The sequence below is a fragment of the Carcharodon carcharias genome, chromosome 20 (assembly GCF_017639515.1).
Source record: "Carcharodon carcharias isolate sCarCar2 chromosome 20, sCarCar2.pri, whole genome shotgun sequence".
Lineage (NCBI taxonomy): Eukaryota > Metazoa > Chordata > Chondrichthyes > Lamniformes > Lamnidae > Carcharodon > Carcharodon carcharias.
Genome location: NC_054486.1, coordinates 59610133 through 59623945, shown reverse-complemented (window position 1 = coordinate 59623945; position 13813 = coordinate 59610133). Strand labels below are relative to the sequence as shown.

Genomic DNA, 13813 nt, shown 5'->3' with positions numbered 1-13813 from the left:
CTCTTGTCTGTTTTGATTGGTGTAAGGGATATTGTCTTATGCTTTTTTTTATGCTCTTCTGTGTCGCAGAGCTGCGTGTGCCTTGGTATTAATGTAAGGTTGGTAGCATTATGGGACTCTGATGGGAATTGATAATGGAATAGAGATGGTCCATTCATTGTTCGTGGCTGATCAAAACAGTTGCACATTGCTGAGTTACTGCCATTGCAACTCCATTTCCACATCTTTATTTTTGAGTACTAGCGTATAGTTAGTTGAGGTATTGTCAGGTTGCTCACGGTTCATAGCCTCCAGCTGTGAGATGTTCATTGAGTTTAATATTCTGACTATGCATACTGCAAGAGGTCTGACACAGGAGTTGTGATGGCTGACCAAGTGCAGCCAGCTGCATCTCAATTTCAGTCTACTCTTAACAGGATGGTTCTGGAAAGTTGGGTGGTGAGGTCATGAGATTATTTCTTTTGTTCCTGACTATGGCTACTCTTTTATGTATGGAGGTGTAATACCCAAAAGTAGATAAAGATCATCTCCCCTGCTAGGTTTAAGGCAGCCTGTAATGCAGCTGCATTAGGCATTCAGAACTGAGTTTAATTTCTTTGTATGGGAAGAATGTTTCCATATTTTACAGCAGAAAAACAGAGCTGGAATCCTGATAGTGTTTGGGTCTGTGTTCCACTTTGAGTTGGCCAGATTTTCTGCTATACTTTTCCTAGGTTCAATTTGAGCTTTGGTCTTGATCATGCATTCTTTGTAAGTGCAGTGCGGTACCATCAAGGTATACAGGGTGGGAACAATGATCAGAATGTGGACAAAAGATTCTCTTGCAATGTATATCTCAGTAATAGTAATCACTTTTTGAAATGCTTGTCTTCCCCAAGAATCTGATGTGTATTTGATGCCCTGATACCAAATAATCAATGGAATAAGAAAGGAAAACAACAAAGGACAAACAATAAGCACTTGCAGCATATACTCAAATTGGACTTTTTTTCATTTTCAGCAATCTCTCATATTTTGTTTACTCACCAGTATAAGATTTTAATCCTTTGTCCCTCGTTCCCATTTCTCTCTTTTATAGTGTTCCTGGTGCTTGGCTTGTTTCCTTTGATTCTGTTCTGAATAAAAATAGAATTGCCTCCTTCTACAATGCCAAATCTTCAAAATAAAATCTATTCTCAACCTCTACAATTATCATTCCATTTTTCATCTTTCCTTTCTTTCTAAAGTTCTGGAATGCACGAACACGCAACCTTCTCTCTCTCACACCGCACGCGTGCGCGCACACACACACTCACCCATACCTTGGAATCAAGACCTCCTTCAAGGGGACTGAAATTACGCTGATTATCTTTGTCACTGAAACCCAAGCCCACACCTTCATCACTATCCCTCCATCTCCACCATTATCTCTCTGCTATCTTCAACACTGCTGACCACTCCATCCATAAATGGTTCTCCTCTGTAGTCCACCTTTTGTGCCGCTCTTCTCTCCTGATGTTGTTCTTACCGAACTGTACATTGGTACTAATTCACCTTTCCTTTTATGCTGCACTGTCACCTGTGCTGAACTTCATTGCTCACCCCTCTCCTAATCGTCATTTGCTGCTTAGTGCCATAATTCAAAAAAGTGTTTAGCTTCTACATGTACGCCAATGACTGTTAGCTCTACTTCTGTGCCGCCTCAATCAACGTCATGGCTTTCACCCCCTTCTCCAATGCCTGAATGGCATCAAGTACTAGATGGCCTATGGTTGGAAGCAGCTTAATGTCAGCAAAATTAAAGCCTTCCTCTTTAATGCAACACTTGTGTTCTTTGGCCCTTATTTCCATCTTTAACACTGACGTTGTATGCCAGAGCTAGTCATCTGCTATTAATGTGTAGCGTTACATCAGTCTAATTAAACCTAGTTGCATCACAGAAACCTGACAGCATCATAATAAAACTGCAAATTCAGAGGTAAAAGTTCATAGCTTCATTTTGCCTCTCGTCAATTATTTTCTCAATCATAAATTCTCAAATGTTATGCTATTTAAAAACAATTGATTTAAAGGGAGAATTTTCTGGAAACATTGGTCTGAGAGAAGTCTCCGGCTAGGTCCGCAGGTAAAGATCTGGATGCTCTGCTAGATCTTGAGCTCAGCTTCCTTCCTTGTATCTGACCTGTAGAACTATTTATTTTCCACCTCCAGAACATTACATCACTTCACCTGACCATTCCTACACTGCTTTTGAAACCCTAATCCACGTTTTTATCATTTTAGGGCTAGATCCTCCAATCCTCTAGTTGCTGGTATTTTTGTTTTCACACTTCATAAACTCAGAGTGAATCCAGGATGCTATGGTTTTGCCTTTCTCTGCACCAAGACATCTGTCTTCACTTAGTTTTCAGTGCTGCAGAGTATCAAAAACGACTTGCATTTATTCAATGCCTTTAGCACAGAAAAATGTGCCTGGATAACTCGGAGGCATGTAGAAAGCTGATGTCAAACAAAGAAGAAGCTAGAAGGATGACCAAAATCTTGCCGAAAGAGTTGAATTTTAAAGAAACTCTGGAAGGATAAAAAGAGAGAGATGAAAGGATTTAGGAAGGGCATTTCTAAGAGCGGAGCTGAGGCAGCAGAAGGCATAGCACCAATGGTGGGATTATTTTGCCCCCTCCCGATGCACAAGGATTCAGTCAGAGGGAGAATGGGGTCTAGAGGAGGTTACAAAACTCAGGGAAGGGTGCAACCAGGGAAGAATTTAAACACAATAAAAAATTTTAAATTTGAGGTGTTGAAACTTGAGCCAATGTAGGCCAGTGAGAACTAGTGTGACGAGCAAATATGACTTTGGGATTGGATACAGGCATTTCTGGGTGAGCTGATGTTTATGGAGGGTGGAGGATGGGAGGTCAGCCAGGAAAGCATTGGAGTAACTGAGTGCAGATGTGACAAGCATATGAATGAGAGCTCCAGCGACAAATGAGTTTAGGCGGCAGCTAGAGACTGGATGTCTTGAAAGCCATCTGACAGTGCAGAGGAAGTTGAGAAATTGAGAGAGGTAGGACCTTGTTGGCATACCTGTAAAAGCTGACACCATGGCTTTGGATGATGTTGCCAATGGATAACCTGTAAATGAGGAAGAAGAAGAGAAGGCCAAGGAATCTTGGAAATTGTGAAAAAGTGTGGCTGGTGAAGGTATTGGTAAAGATGGCCATAATTGAATAGTTAAAATTTGAATCAAGCAAGGGCAGATTCATTATTGAACATGGGAAAGTGGCATTGAAGGAGGATCCTGTGATTAGTTGTGTTGAAAGTTGAGGATTGGTACTACACCGCAATCAATCACTGAAAATGTTGTTCATGACTTTGGTTAAAGTTGTTTAATGCTGTGAGAGGAACAGAAACCTGATTGAAGGGATTCAAACAGCTTCAAGAATCTCATCCTCAGTTGTAAAATTCTTCCACAGCATTGTCCCTCCAGATCTTTGTAATTTCCTCCAATCATATGACCCTGCAAATTCTCTCCACTCATTTTTCACCAGTTGAGTTCTCCTTTCTCAGTCCTACCATTAGTTTAAATGGTGGAAAATTAAGAGCATTGTTGCCCGATCTTACAAGCAGGTTGGAGGTGTCTGGTTGGAAAATTACCATTTTAAAGTTGCTGAAGAAACTAAGTAAAATTCTATCTATAATTATTTGTTCAAATTTAAAATACATCAACACAATGAAATATGACTCTCTGTCTAAGACATTGGGATCAGCATGATAAAATTAGTGATAATAGTTAACTCTTCTATCCTGAACTCTTCAATCAGAAAAGTAGTTGATTTAATTAGACCAGATTATTATATATTGTACTATATTCTGTCAGATCCAGGCCTACCCCAGAATTACAGTCCAGCTTCCTAAAACCATTGCAGTATTTCCATCAAAGACAACGTCTCTTTCCCTGAATCTGCTGCCTACTGATCTGAATTTTATCACTATCTGCTGTAACCTTTCAAGGATATATATTTTTTAAATCATTATCACTACTTCAGATTTGCTGGTTACTAAAAATGTTCATGGATACTTTTAAAACTCCAAATTTGGGAATATTTGTATGAATGTTCATTGTCTGAATGTGCTTGACTATAAAACACATAAGCTTCACATAGGTGAGCACATTTCCTGACTGAAATTAATACCACAAAATCATTGCACAAAATGTGTAATTTAGTTTAATTGTATGTCTGTAAAAAGGTTCATAACTGAATAAAAGTTGTGCTGCAAATCTAGTTGAAATGATGCTTAAGTTGGTTTTCTTTATGATTATGAAATATTTTGGGCATTATTCTTAACTTCCTACCCGTCAGTGTTGTATTTTCAAATCTAGTTATAGTCAGTGGCTTTGTTTAACATCAGATCTGTGCCTTTCTTTTCTCCTTCTCTGCATCCTAGGTACTTGTATGGCTTTGAGGAATACTGTCGTGCAGCTGACCTCCGCTTCAGGACCATTCACCACATAGAATCTATAGGAAAACCAGTAGAGAAGGATGAAGAGAATGGGACATGTGATCCAAAGAAAGCACCTACAACTTTAGATGATGAGAAAAGTGATGACACTGAAAATGACAAAGAGGAAAAAGAAGTGAGATCTCCGAGAGTAAGTAATTCTCCAGCTTGAAACTAATTGCAGTGGCGCTGACATAACAGTGTAAAGGTTAAACATTGAATTTTCTTTACAACTTTCTGAGCAGCATCAACATTGGTTCCTTCAGAGTCATCATCGTCCTAATGTAGAGGTACAGTTTCAAATATAAATCACAATAGTGTTGCCGCACCTAAGCAACATTTTACATTTTGCCTGTAAATGTTATGGTATTGCTGTGAATTGTGTGAAATAACTTATTTGTGATCCTGTCTCCAGCTGTCTTCCTGGTCATAGATTTAATTTGATTAGTATGCACAGAAGGAATTAAATTCAGAGTAGATTATCTAAAATCTTTGTGTAGCACAACCCATCTTGTGGTAACTACTTAGAAGTTTGTTTAGATGGATTCTGTAGTATCCAACGTAATAAAATCCTCTAATAAAAATCATAATTTAGAATCCATTTAGATTTTTTCCACACACGGGGGAGATTCCCCACTGCTGAAGAAAATTAGGGTGATGGGGTCAGGGAGGAAGTAGTTCAGGGCGTGCTTATCTTTTTAAAGTTGCCCAACAATTGAACAATTGTTCTGGGCCTGAATCATCAGCCCAGCAGGCATGATTGGCAGGCCTGAGAGTGGTCAGGAAACGGACCACCGACTGCGATCAGCCCCCGACCGTGAGTTCACGTTGGCTGGCCAATTAATGGCCAGCCAGCGTGAAACGCCTGCTGAATAGCTCAGTGCTGCCAGGGTGGGGGCAGGAGGAGGGCAGACGATGACGTTTCCGTGGGCACAGGTGAGTGCTGAACGAAAGCTCCCTGAAGGCAGAGAGCTGCCTTGGGGAGCTACAGACCCAAAAACGATGAAATAAAGTTTTGAAAATCAGGAAAAAAACGTCCAAGCATCACAATCAAGCAACAGAACATATAGATGATAAAAATGCTGTCCACAGATTTTTAAAAAAATTTTATTTTATTTAATAGTGGAAACCAGATCCCGCCCTTGGATGAGGTTTGATGAAAGATGCAAAGTCCGCCTGGCCGATTTGCCTGTCTGCCAACTGTAAGGTTGGATGAGCCACGGAAAATCAGACGGTTGTGCCGTTTATGGGCTTAATTGCCCTCTCAATTGTTGGTGGGCACACTTCTGACTTTTGTGTGCACCCACCGAGCAAAAATATCACGCAAGCGCGGGACACTCGCCCGATGTCTTCTCGTGCAATTTTATGCCCGATTAAGTTGGGCGCATGCCAGCCCATGGGACGTAAAATTCTGCCCTTCATTTTTAAGGGCAGGATACTTCAACACCACCTAGTGGCTGAATCAAGTGCTGGAGACCTGAAACACAATTATCCTTGTACCTTCAAAATAGAATGGAGTAGATTTTCCAATTTTCTATACTCCTTTCCTAAGAACATAACAAATAGGAGGAGGCCAATTTGCCCCTCAAGCCTGCTTTGTCATTTGTTAAGATTATGGCTGATTTGATTGTGGCCTCAAATCTACTTTCCGACCTGCCGCCATAACCCTCAACTCCCTTGCACATCAAAAATCTGTCTAACTCAGCCTTGAACATATTTGATGACCCTACCTCCGCCTCTGTATGGAGAGAGAATCCCAAAGATTAACAACCCTCTCAGATGACATTCTTCCTCACCTCTGACTTAAATGGGAGACTGCTTATTTTGAAACTGTGTGCTGTAACTCTAGACTCCCCCATGAGGGGAAACATTCTCTTGGTATATACCTTGTCAAGCCCCTAATCAGAATCTTTCCTAATAGCACTCACTCTTATTTGGATGCAGTTCCACAGATGGCAATTTCTCTCCATGCTCTTGCTGAGATTGCAAGTCTTCATGTTGTTTCATTGGTGATATGACATTACAGTTGAAATTCATCTTCTCGTTCTTAACTACAAAATCCAACAGGAGTTGGAGCAATCAAGAGAGGAAGCTCTGATTTTTTTTTGTGTATTTCCCTTCCTAAGCCTGATTCTGAGGCCAGTTGTAGCTCTCAATTAATTCTTTACACGACTCCAGACAGATTGGGAATTTAACCTGAAATCTAGTCCCAAGGCTAGATAGGAGTGAAAACAAAAGAAATCTTTCAATGCTTGATATCTTGATTTCTGTTCAGTAACTTTGGTTGGAATGTGGGTTTATGGACATTGCTGGTGCACTGTGCCTTTTACCCACTTGGTTATTGGAGGAACTCTGGAACAAGGTAGATGTGAAGAAGGATTGAACTGTCAAAATCTACAGAATGTACTAACTGCAACAAAAACTTGCTAACTTATCTAGTGTTTTTCTGTGTTAGTTTAACATTTGTCATGTTATCGAGTTTTGAAATTAAGTGGAAATATACTTCTGAAGGAGGACGTTACAAATCAAAGCGATGTTGTATAATATTATATAATATAAATATTAATATTAATAGAATTTTCCAAAAGATATACAAAATAAATCCCCTCTTAATTGGTAATAATGACTTGCCACTGACTAATTTGAACTAATTGTCTGCAGTACTGCAAGTTAAATAGTGTCTTTAAAGGTCATGTTCAGCTCTTAATTTATTTTCTTAATAAAAAGATTAAAGTCTGGGGTAAACGCTTTTGGCACAAATTCTTAGAAATACTGTTAATTTTATTCTTGGGTAACAAATGTAACTTACTGTAAATACTTTGGGCAGGCAACATTGAGATGTGTATTATAGTCGGTTAAACAAATGCTTTGTTTTTCAGATATACTCTTCAAACTGTGCATCTATGTTTAATGTGTCTGTTTGCACATCTGTGCTTGTTTCTGGAATGGCAGAACAATTAATTTGATTTTCTGCCTCTGTCAAAAACTCAGTACTTCAGATGACTGTATTTTGATCTTTGAATCACTTCCTGGGAGATAATAAATACCCATAGATGTTATCTATTTTTGTATAATATTGGATATTACATTTAACAGCATTTAATATTTGTGATGTTTTACAGGTTTTTTATATTTTTAAGATGTCTGGAATTTAATGTGAAGCTATAGCGAATGCACTTTTGTGAGGTGCTGTTAAGTTCTGCCATGTTTGTTCCCAAGCAGTATTGACGAATAAATAACCCAGTTCCTTATAACATGCTTTATAGGGGTTTAATATCATCTTCAAATGCATAACACTTGCTAGTTCCACATCAATAGTTTTTGCATATTGTGAAACGCAAGTACCAATGGAACATAATTGCTAATCAGGATGCATATTTCAACAATACCTAACTATAGGTTGAATAATGGAAATGCTTAATCGGCCACAAAAATGTCTTGGCTGAGGAGCTTTTATCATCCAGACTTACATTGAAATGATCCAGCAAGGAATAGAAAGCTGAATATTTTTGTTTAATCTATTGCAGTTTTAATTATAAGCTTGAGTTTAACCAAACTTTCCTGCTTTAGGGTCGGAGGAGAAATGCAACACCTGCCAAAAAAGAAGTCAAAGAATTAAAAAAAGAAAAGGTGAATGAGGAAATTAGTAAAGAAAATAAAGAGGTTAAGGAGGACTCCAAGAAACAGGGGAAGGAAACTGATACAGGTCAGCAGAAAAATGTGTCTACACCCAAAAGCAGGGCAGAGAAGAATAAGAAAGAAGAGTCTGAAAAAGATTCTGAGGAAGAGGAGGAAGGTGATGAAGACACTGAAGAGGACCATGAGGATAGACAAACAAAGTATGTACTTCATTAAATATGCTGTTGCTTAAATATATTTACACACACATACACTTACACACACACAGCAGTATTGACTTTGCACATAATGTGTTAGGCATGTATCATCTACAAAAGAGCCTCTACCTAGCGAGAGGAACGCAGTGGTGCCACAGAGAATTTATGAACTGTTTGTGTCTTTTCAAAGCATAAAATAGTTATGTTTGTATTTTCTTATATCTGATTGGACACTTTTGCTCAGAGTAACTGGAAATGTATAGGATGGTTTCTACTGAAAGCGAAGTTTAAATGATTAGAAAACAAAGAGCTTGGTTTTCATTTTTACTGCATTTCACATCCTTCAGATATCCTGAAACATTACGTAGGCCATGAATTTCGCTTATGCAACTAATTTATACACTTGGTCCCATAAGCAGGGGAGATAAATGACATGTAAATTTGTTTTGGGAGTATTTGTGGAATGCATTTTTTTTTTAGGAAACAAATAAACTGAGGGCAATCCAGGGGCTGAGACCTGTTGGACAGCACACACCATGAATGAAACCTGTGCCCTTTGTGATCTACACAGCTTAGTTCCAATCTGGGTGGTGCATTTAATTACGCTGCCATTTGAGGAGATTACAACTAAACTTTATTTCTGAGTGCATTTAAAAACTGTGCCATGTCTCTTAATTTTTATTATTCATTTTTTCCCTTGCTGGCTTTTCCCAGGGAAGGGAATGAAAATAAAGAGGAGGAGGAAGATGAGGAGGAGGAGGAGGAGGAGGAGGAGGATGATGAATTTGAACGATTCCCTTCTGGTACCAAGGTTAAAGTAAAATATGGGCGTGGAAAAAATCAGAAAATCTATGAAGCCAATATTAGAAATTCTGAAGTTGATGATGGAGAGGTTGTCTATTTAGTACATTACTATGGTTGGAATACAAGGTAAGAAAGTTGACTTTACAAATTGTTGCAATTATTTTTATCACTCCACTTATTTCTGTTGGCTACTGTAGTTTTGACCTAACTTCGAAGAACAAGCTTGATTCTAATTTTACAAAGCCATCAGAATTGCAATTCCTAAAATGTAGTATTATTTCTTTACTGAAACTATGTACTTCATTCCACCTCAAAACTTTTTTTAAAAGAAAGGTTTGGGTGCCTGTCGTTGCATTGCTGTTTTAATTTGGAGTTTATTGCAGATATTGGCCTGAAATGGTGTGGCCAGCAAGTTACACTGAAATTTATGCCAATCTTCCTATTAGCAAGTTGCACAATTTCCTCAAAATCTCATTACTCACTAGCATTTAAAAAGCAGTGTAAACCACATGTAAGCAGTTGGAGACCAAAGAAGGCACCAAACTTATTCCATGGGCCATCTCGCTATTTCGTTCGGGCGCATGCCAGCCAAAATGTCAACGGCCTATTTAAGTACATTAAGAAACTATTTGAACTAATTAAGAACGCTGCCCATCCAACCTTAAGGTTGGCAGGCAGGTGAAGAGCCCAAGCGGCCTTCGCGTTTTTCAGGAAACCTCACCCACTTGCGGGAAGAGGCTTCCTCAAGCTTTTATAAAATAAATACATTTTCCAAACTTCACAAACATGTCCCAGCTTTCACTTGAGGGGACATGTTTAAATAAATTTTTACTTCATTTATTTAAATGTTTTATAATCTACTCAATCTCCCCGAGGCAGCTCTGTGCCTCAGAGATTGCTGCGCTCTTTCGCGTGCATGTGCAAAAGAGTGCAGGCCCTGACTCTCCCTCCGCCCACAAAGGTAGCGCTGTGCATTACACTGGGTGGGCCTTAATTGGCCCGCCCGCTTAAAATGGCGCACAGCCAATTGCGGGCGGCAATTGGTTCTGCACCTGCTCCGGCCCAGCCCACCCGCCATAGGAAAAATTCTCCCCCTGATTTATATAGCTGGAACTGGTGTCTGTTACTCCTGTTTATGTTGGCTTGTGATGCCAAACCCTGACTTCAATAAGTCTCTTGTTCTGTTTCTGATTGACTTGAGATTACTTGGTTTTGGTGTTTTTTGGGAGTTTTCCAGTTGAGTACTTGTTTCTAATTGTATAAGGTTAGTTTTATCTTAACCTTTTTGCAAAACCTACTGTTCTTGTTTGCCTTTGGTATTGATAGAGATATATTGCATTGTTTTCTGTTCCCTTTACATTTCTTTGTTAAATATGAAAAGGAATTCCATTCAAATAGTTTGAATTGATTTTGACATGTCCTATTTCTATGTGTTGTATTTGGTTTAAATGTTGAGCTTCTGAAAGTATAAAATGTCTTTTTTTTCAGGTATGACGAATGGGTAAAAGGTGATAGAATTCTCTGGCCTTCAGAAAGAGGTGCACCAAAAGGGAAACATAGAAGAAAATTAAAGGTACTAGAAGATAAACGCTGTTTTCTTTAAATCACTTCTTGATATTTTTTGCATCATAATGTAGGAAAATGAATTATGTTGACAAGGGAAATAACCCATCTTAACCAAATGTTCAATGGGTGTTGACGGGTGAAAAAGCGTATTCCATCGCGTAGTGCAGAGATTGCTGAACAAAATATTTGTAAGATTACTATTTTGTCTGCTACAAATTCCAGTGTTTGGGCCTTTCCTCTCCTTCATCAGCAACATGGGAATAAGAGTCGGCTATTTAATTAGATCATAATTGAAAGGTACCTCAATTCCTTTTACCTGCCTTTGATCTATATTATACTATATTTCTAAACTATTTGCTAAATGCTATCAAAATAAGCTTTCAATTTGACCTATTCTAAGGATTTAATATAATAATTTAAAATATTTCCATTGTCGTAGGCAGTTATCTATTTCAAATCCAGATTATTCCAAAGTTGTGGTTAGATATTACTGTTAGTTGTAGAGTTATAAGGTCAAAAGAGTAAGCATTTTAAGTTGACTAGTATGCTGGATTCGCACTTTGTCCTTTTGTTTGATTGCCCTTTCCCATGTTCAAATTCATAACAGACTGACTGAAAATTTGCTATCAATGGAATGAAAGTCAGGTAAGTTCTATAAAGGCCATGCAGTACACCTCACAAGCGTAACGCCCAAGCGTGAAAATTAAAGTCTACACCCTTGTCTTAAACTATTGGCATAAAATGGGTTAAAAAAAACCTTAATCCAATTTTTTGTGCATGTGAGTTTCAGCACAAAACTGCTCAAATTTCAGCATAATTTAATATGGGAATTGGAAAAATTAAAACTGATCAAGATAAAATAAAAAGAAACTTCCCGACGTATCTTACAGTTTTGTATCAAGGGCTCTAGGTTAGTGGGTTTATTAAACGCAGAACAACCAGAGATAGCAACCTATCTCTGTAACCTATGTACTGTTCCGATCTCATAACGTCTGTTTGTCTATGCTCTTTTCTATTGTTTTTTTCAATAGAAACCAAGAGTACTATGGGGAAGTAAGGAAATAAAAACAGAAAATACTGGAAATGCATCACTGGTTTGTTTGCATCTTAAAAGATACATGTATTTCCAGTGTTTTGTGTTTTAATTCCGATCTGCTAATGCTAGAAGTTGTGATGCAATCTCTGTCTTCCACATGCTCTAAGCATTCTTTTCCATACAATAAGAATAGATCAGTTTGATAGTATGGGACAAGAACAAGCCTCACTTTCAAGTAGTGTTCCTGGTTAATTTTAATCTTCTGTGTTCTATCTGGAAGAAACCCATCAATTGAGAGGGATTTTGCAGGCAGGTGGACACCAGAGACATGGAGCAAACACAAGAAGATTAAGAATATGACAGAAAGCATGGAACAAATAAAGACACTTTGATCAACTTGAGCATGCTTTTTAATACTCAGCTTATACCACATTTTTTTACTCCATGTCTCCTGCTTCAAGTCAGTTGATAGTTAGTCCAGCCCCACTGTCTTTGATTATATAATCTAGGCTGACACCAGTCTAATATGAAGAGAATACTTCATTGTTAAGGTGTTATCTTTCAGTTGAGATATTAAAGTGTGGCCGTGTCTGCCTGCTTATGTGAATGTAAAAGATCCTATGATTCTATTGGAAGAATGTTGACAACTGTTGCCATTTGATCTTCTGAGGAAAAAAATCCCATTAATGATCATGGCCCCCGAAAGTAATCATGTAAACAACTCCATGCGCAACTGCATTTTTATCATCTGTCTATTTTTTTAGAACTACTTCGTCAGGATTTTTATTTCTTTAGGAAAGAACCCAGAATGGTTAGATTTAGAAGTCACTACCACAAAGAGTAGTTGAGGTAACTAGAATAGATGCATTTAAAGGGAAGCTGGATAAACACATGAGGGAGAAAGGAATATATGGATAAGTTAATGTAAGGTGGGAGGCGGTTCATGTGGACCATAAACATCAGCATAGACTTGTTGAGCAGAATGGCCTCTTTCAGTGCTGTAAGTGCTATGTAAATGATGCAAAATAGACTTTCGCTTCTGAAATCATGCTGTTTGGTGTACATGTTTTCAAACCAAGAGACTTGCTCACTTTTTATTAGTTCATTGGATAAATTGTAAAATGTTATGTCTTTTAAACAAACTGTCATCTTGGAATGCATCAACTCTGTTCACCCATGTGTTCACTGATCTACATTGGTTCCTAGTCCACCAATCCCTTGAATTTAAAATCCTTATCCTTGTTTGCAATTCCTTCCTGGGGCTCACCACCTCCAACTCTATAACCTTCCAAGATTCCTGCACTCCTACAGTTCTGGTCACGTACACATCCCTGATATCACTTCATCATTGGCAGCCATGCTTTCAGCTGTCTAAGTCCCAAACTTTGAAATTCCCTCCTGTCCCTCCACCTCTTTGTCTCCTTTAAAGTGCTCCTTAAAATCTGCCTCTTTGACTAAGATTTTGGTCACCTGTCCTAACATCTCTCTATGTGACTTGGTGTCAAATTTTGTTTGCTGACATTCCTGGGAGGCACCTTGGGACGTTTTACTATATAAAAGGTGCCATATAAATATATAAATGAAAGCTGTTGTTCTGTAGGTGCTAATTTCATTATTTGTTACATGCAGAATAAACAAGATCACGAAAAGAAAGACGATGACAAACAAAACAAATCAAAACGTGGGCGCCCTAGTCTGAAATCTCCACCGACTGCCAATTCGCAACGTAGTTTATCCAAAACTCCAGGTAACGAGGGGAAAAGTGGAACCAGAAGTATGAGGAATAATACATCTGATTCTTCACCTATTCTCAATGGAGTGGAAGGTATGAAGTGAAATGCTACATTTTACTGTTTCTTTCTCCTCAAAGAGAATTAAGGTCTCTCGTGCCATGTTTATGATAGTAAATGCTACACTGTATTGATAAGTATCCTTAAAACTGCTATAGTATGGATTTTAGATTCTGATTTCAAACTTATGCTTTCAGAATCATCCATCTGTATTGTGCAATTGGTTAAAACTCCAAATGTGTAAGTGTGGTATGAATGTTGGACTTTCTGGCGAGTTACTGTCAACTAAAAATGCATAACTT

At 38.3% G+C, this 13813-nt stretch overlaps 1 protein-coding gene across 5 annotated transcripts in view; it reads left to right on the top strand.

Annotated features, from left to right (window-relative positions):
- The window catches only part of arid4a (AT rich interactive domain 4A (RBP1-like)), a 119501-nt gene that overhangs the window by 88869 nt on the left and 16819 nt on the right, over positions 1-13813 (top strand). For all 5 annotated transcript variants that reach the window (XM_041214294.1, XM_041214296.1, XM_041214298.1 and 2 more), the window contains exons 15-19: positions 4426-4630; positions 8050-8318; positions 9030-9245; positions 10608-10692; positions 13351-13546. In XM_041214294.1, the coding sequence (XP_041070228.1) occupies positions 4426-4630; positions 8050-8318; positions 9030-9245; positions 10608-10692; positions 13351-13546 (971 nt within the window). The remainder of the gene's footprint in view (positions 1-4425; positions 4631-8049; positions 8319-9029; positions 9246-10607; positions 10693-13350; positions 13547-13813) is intronic.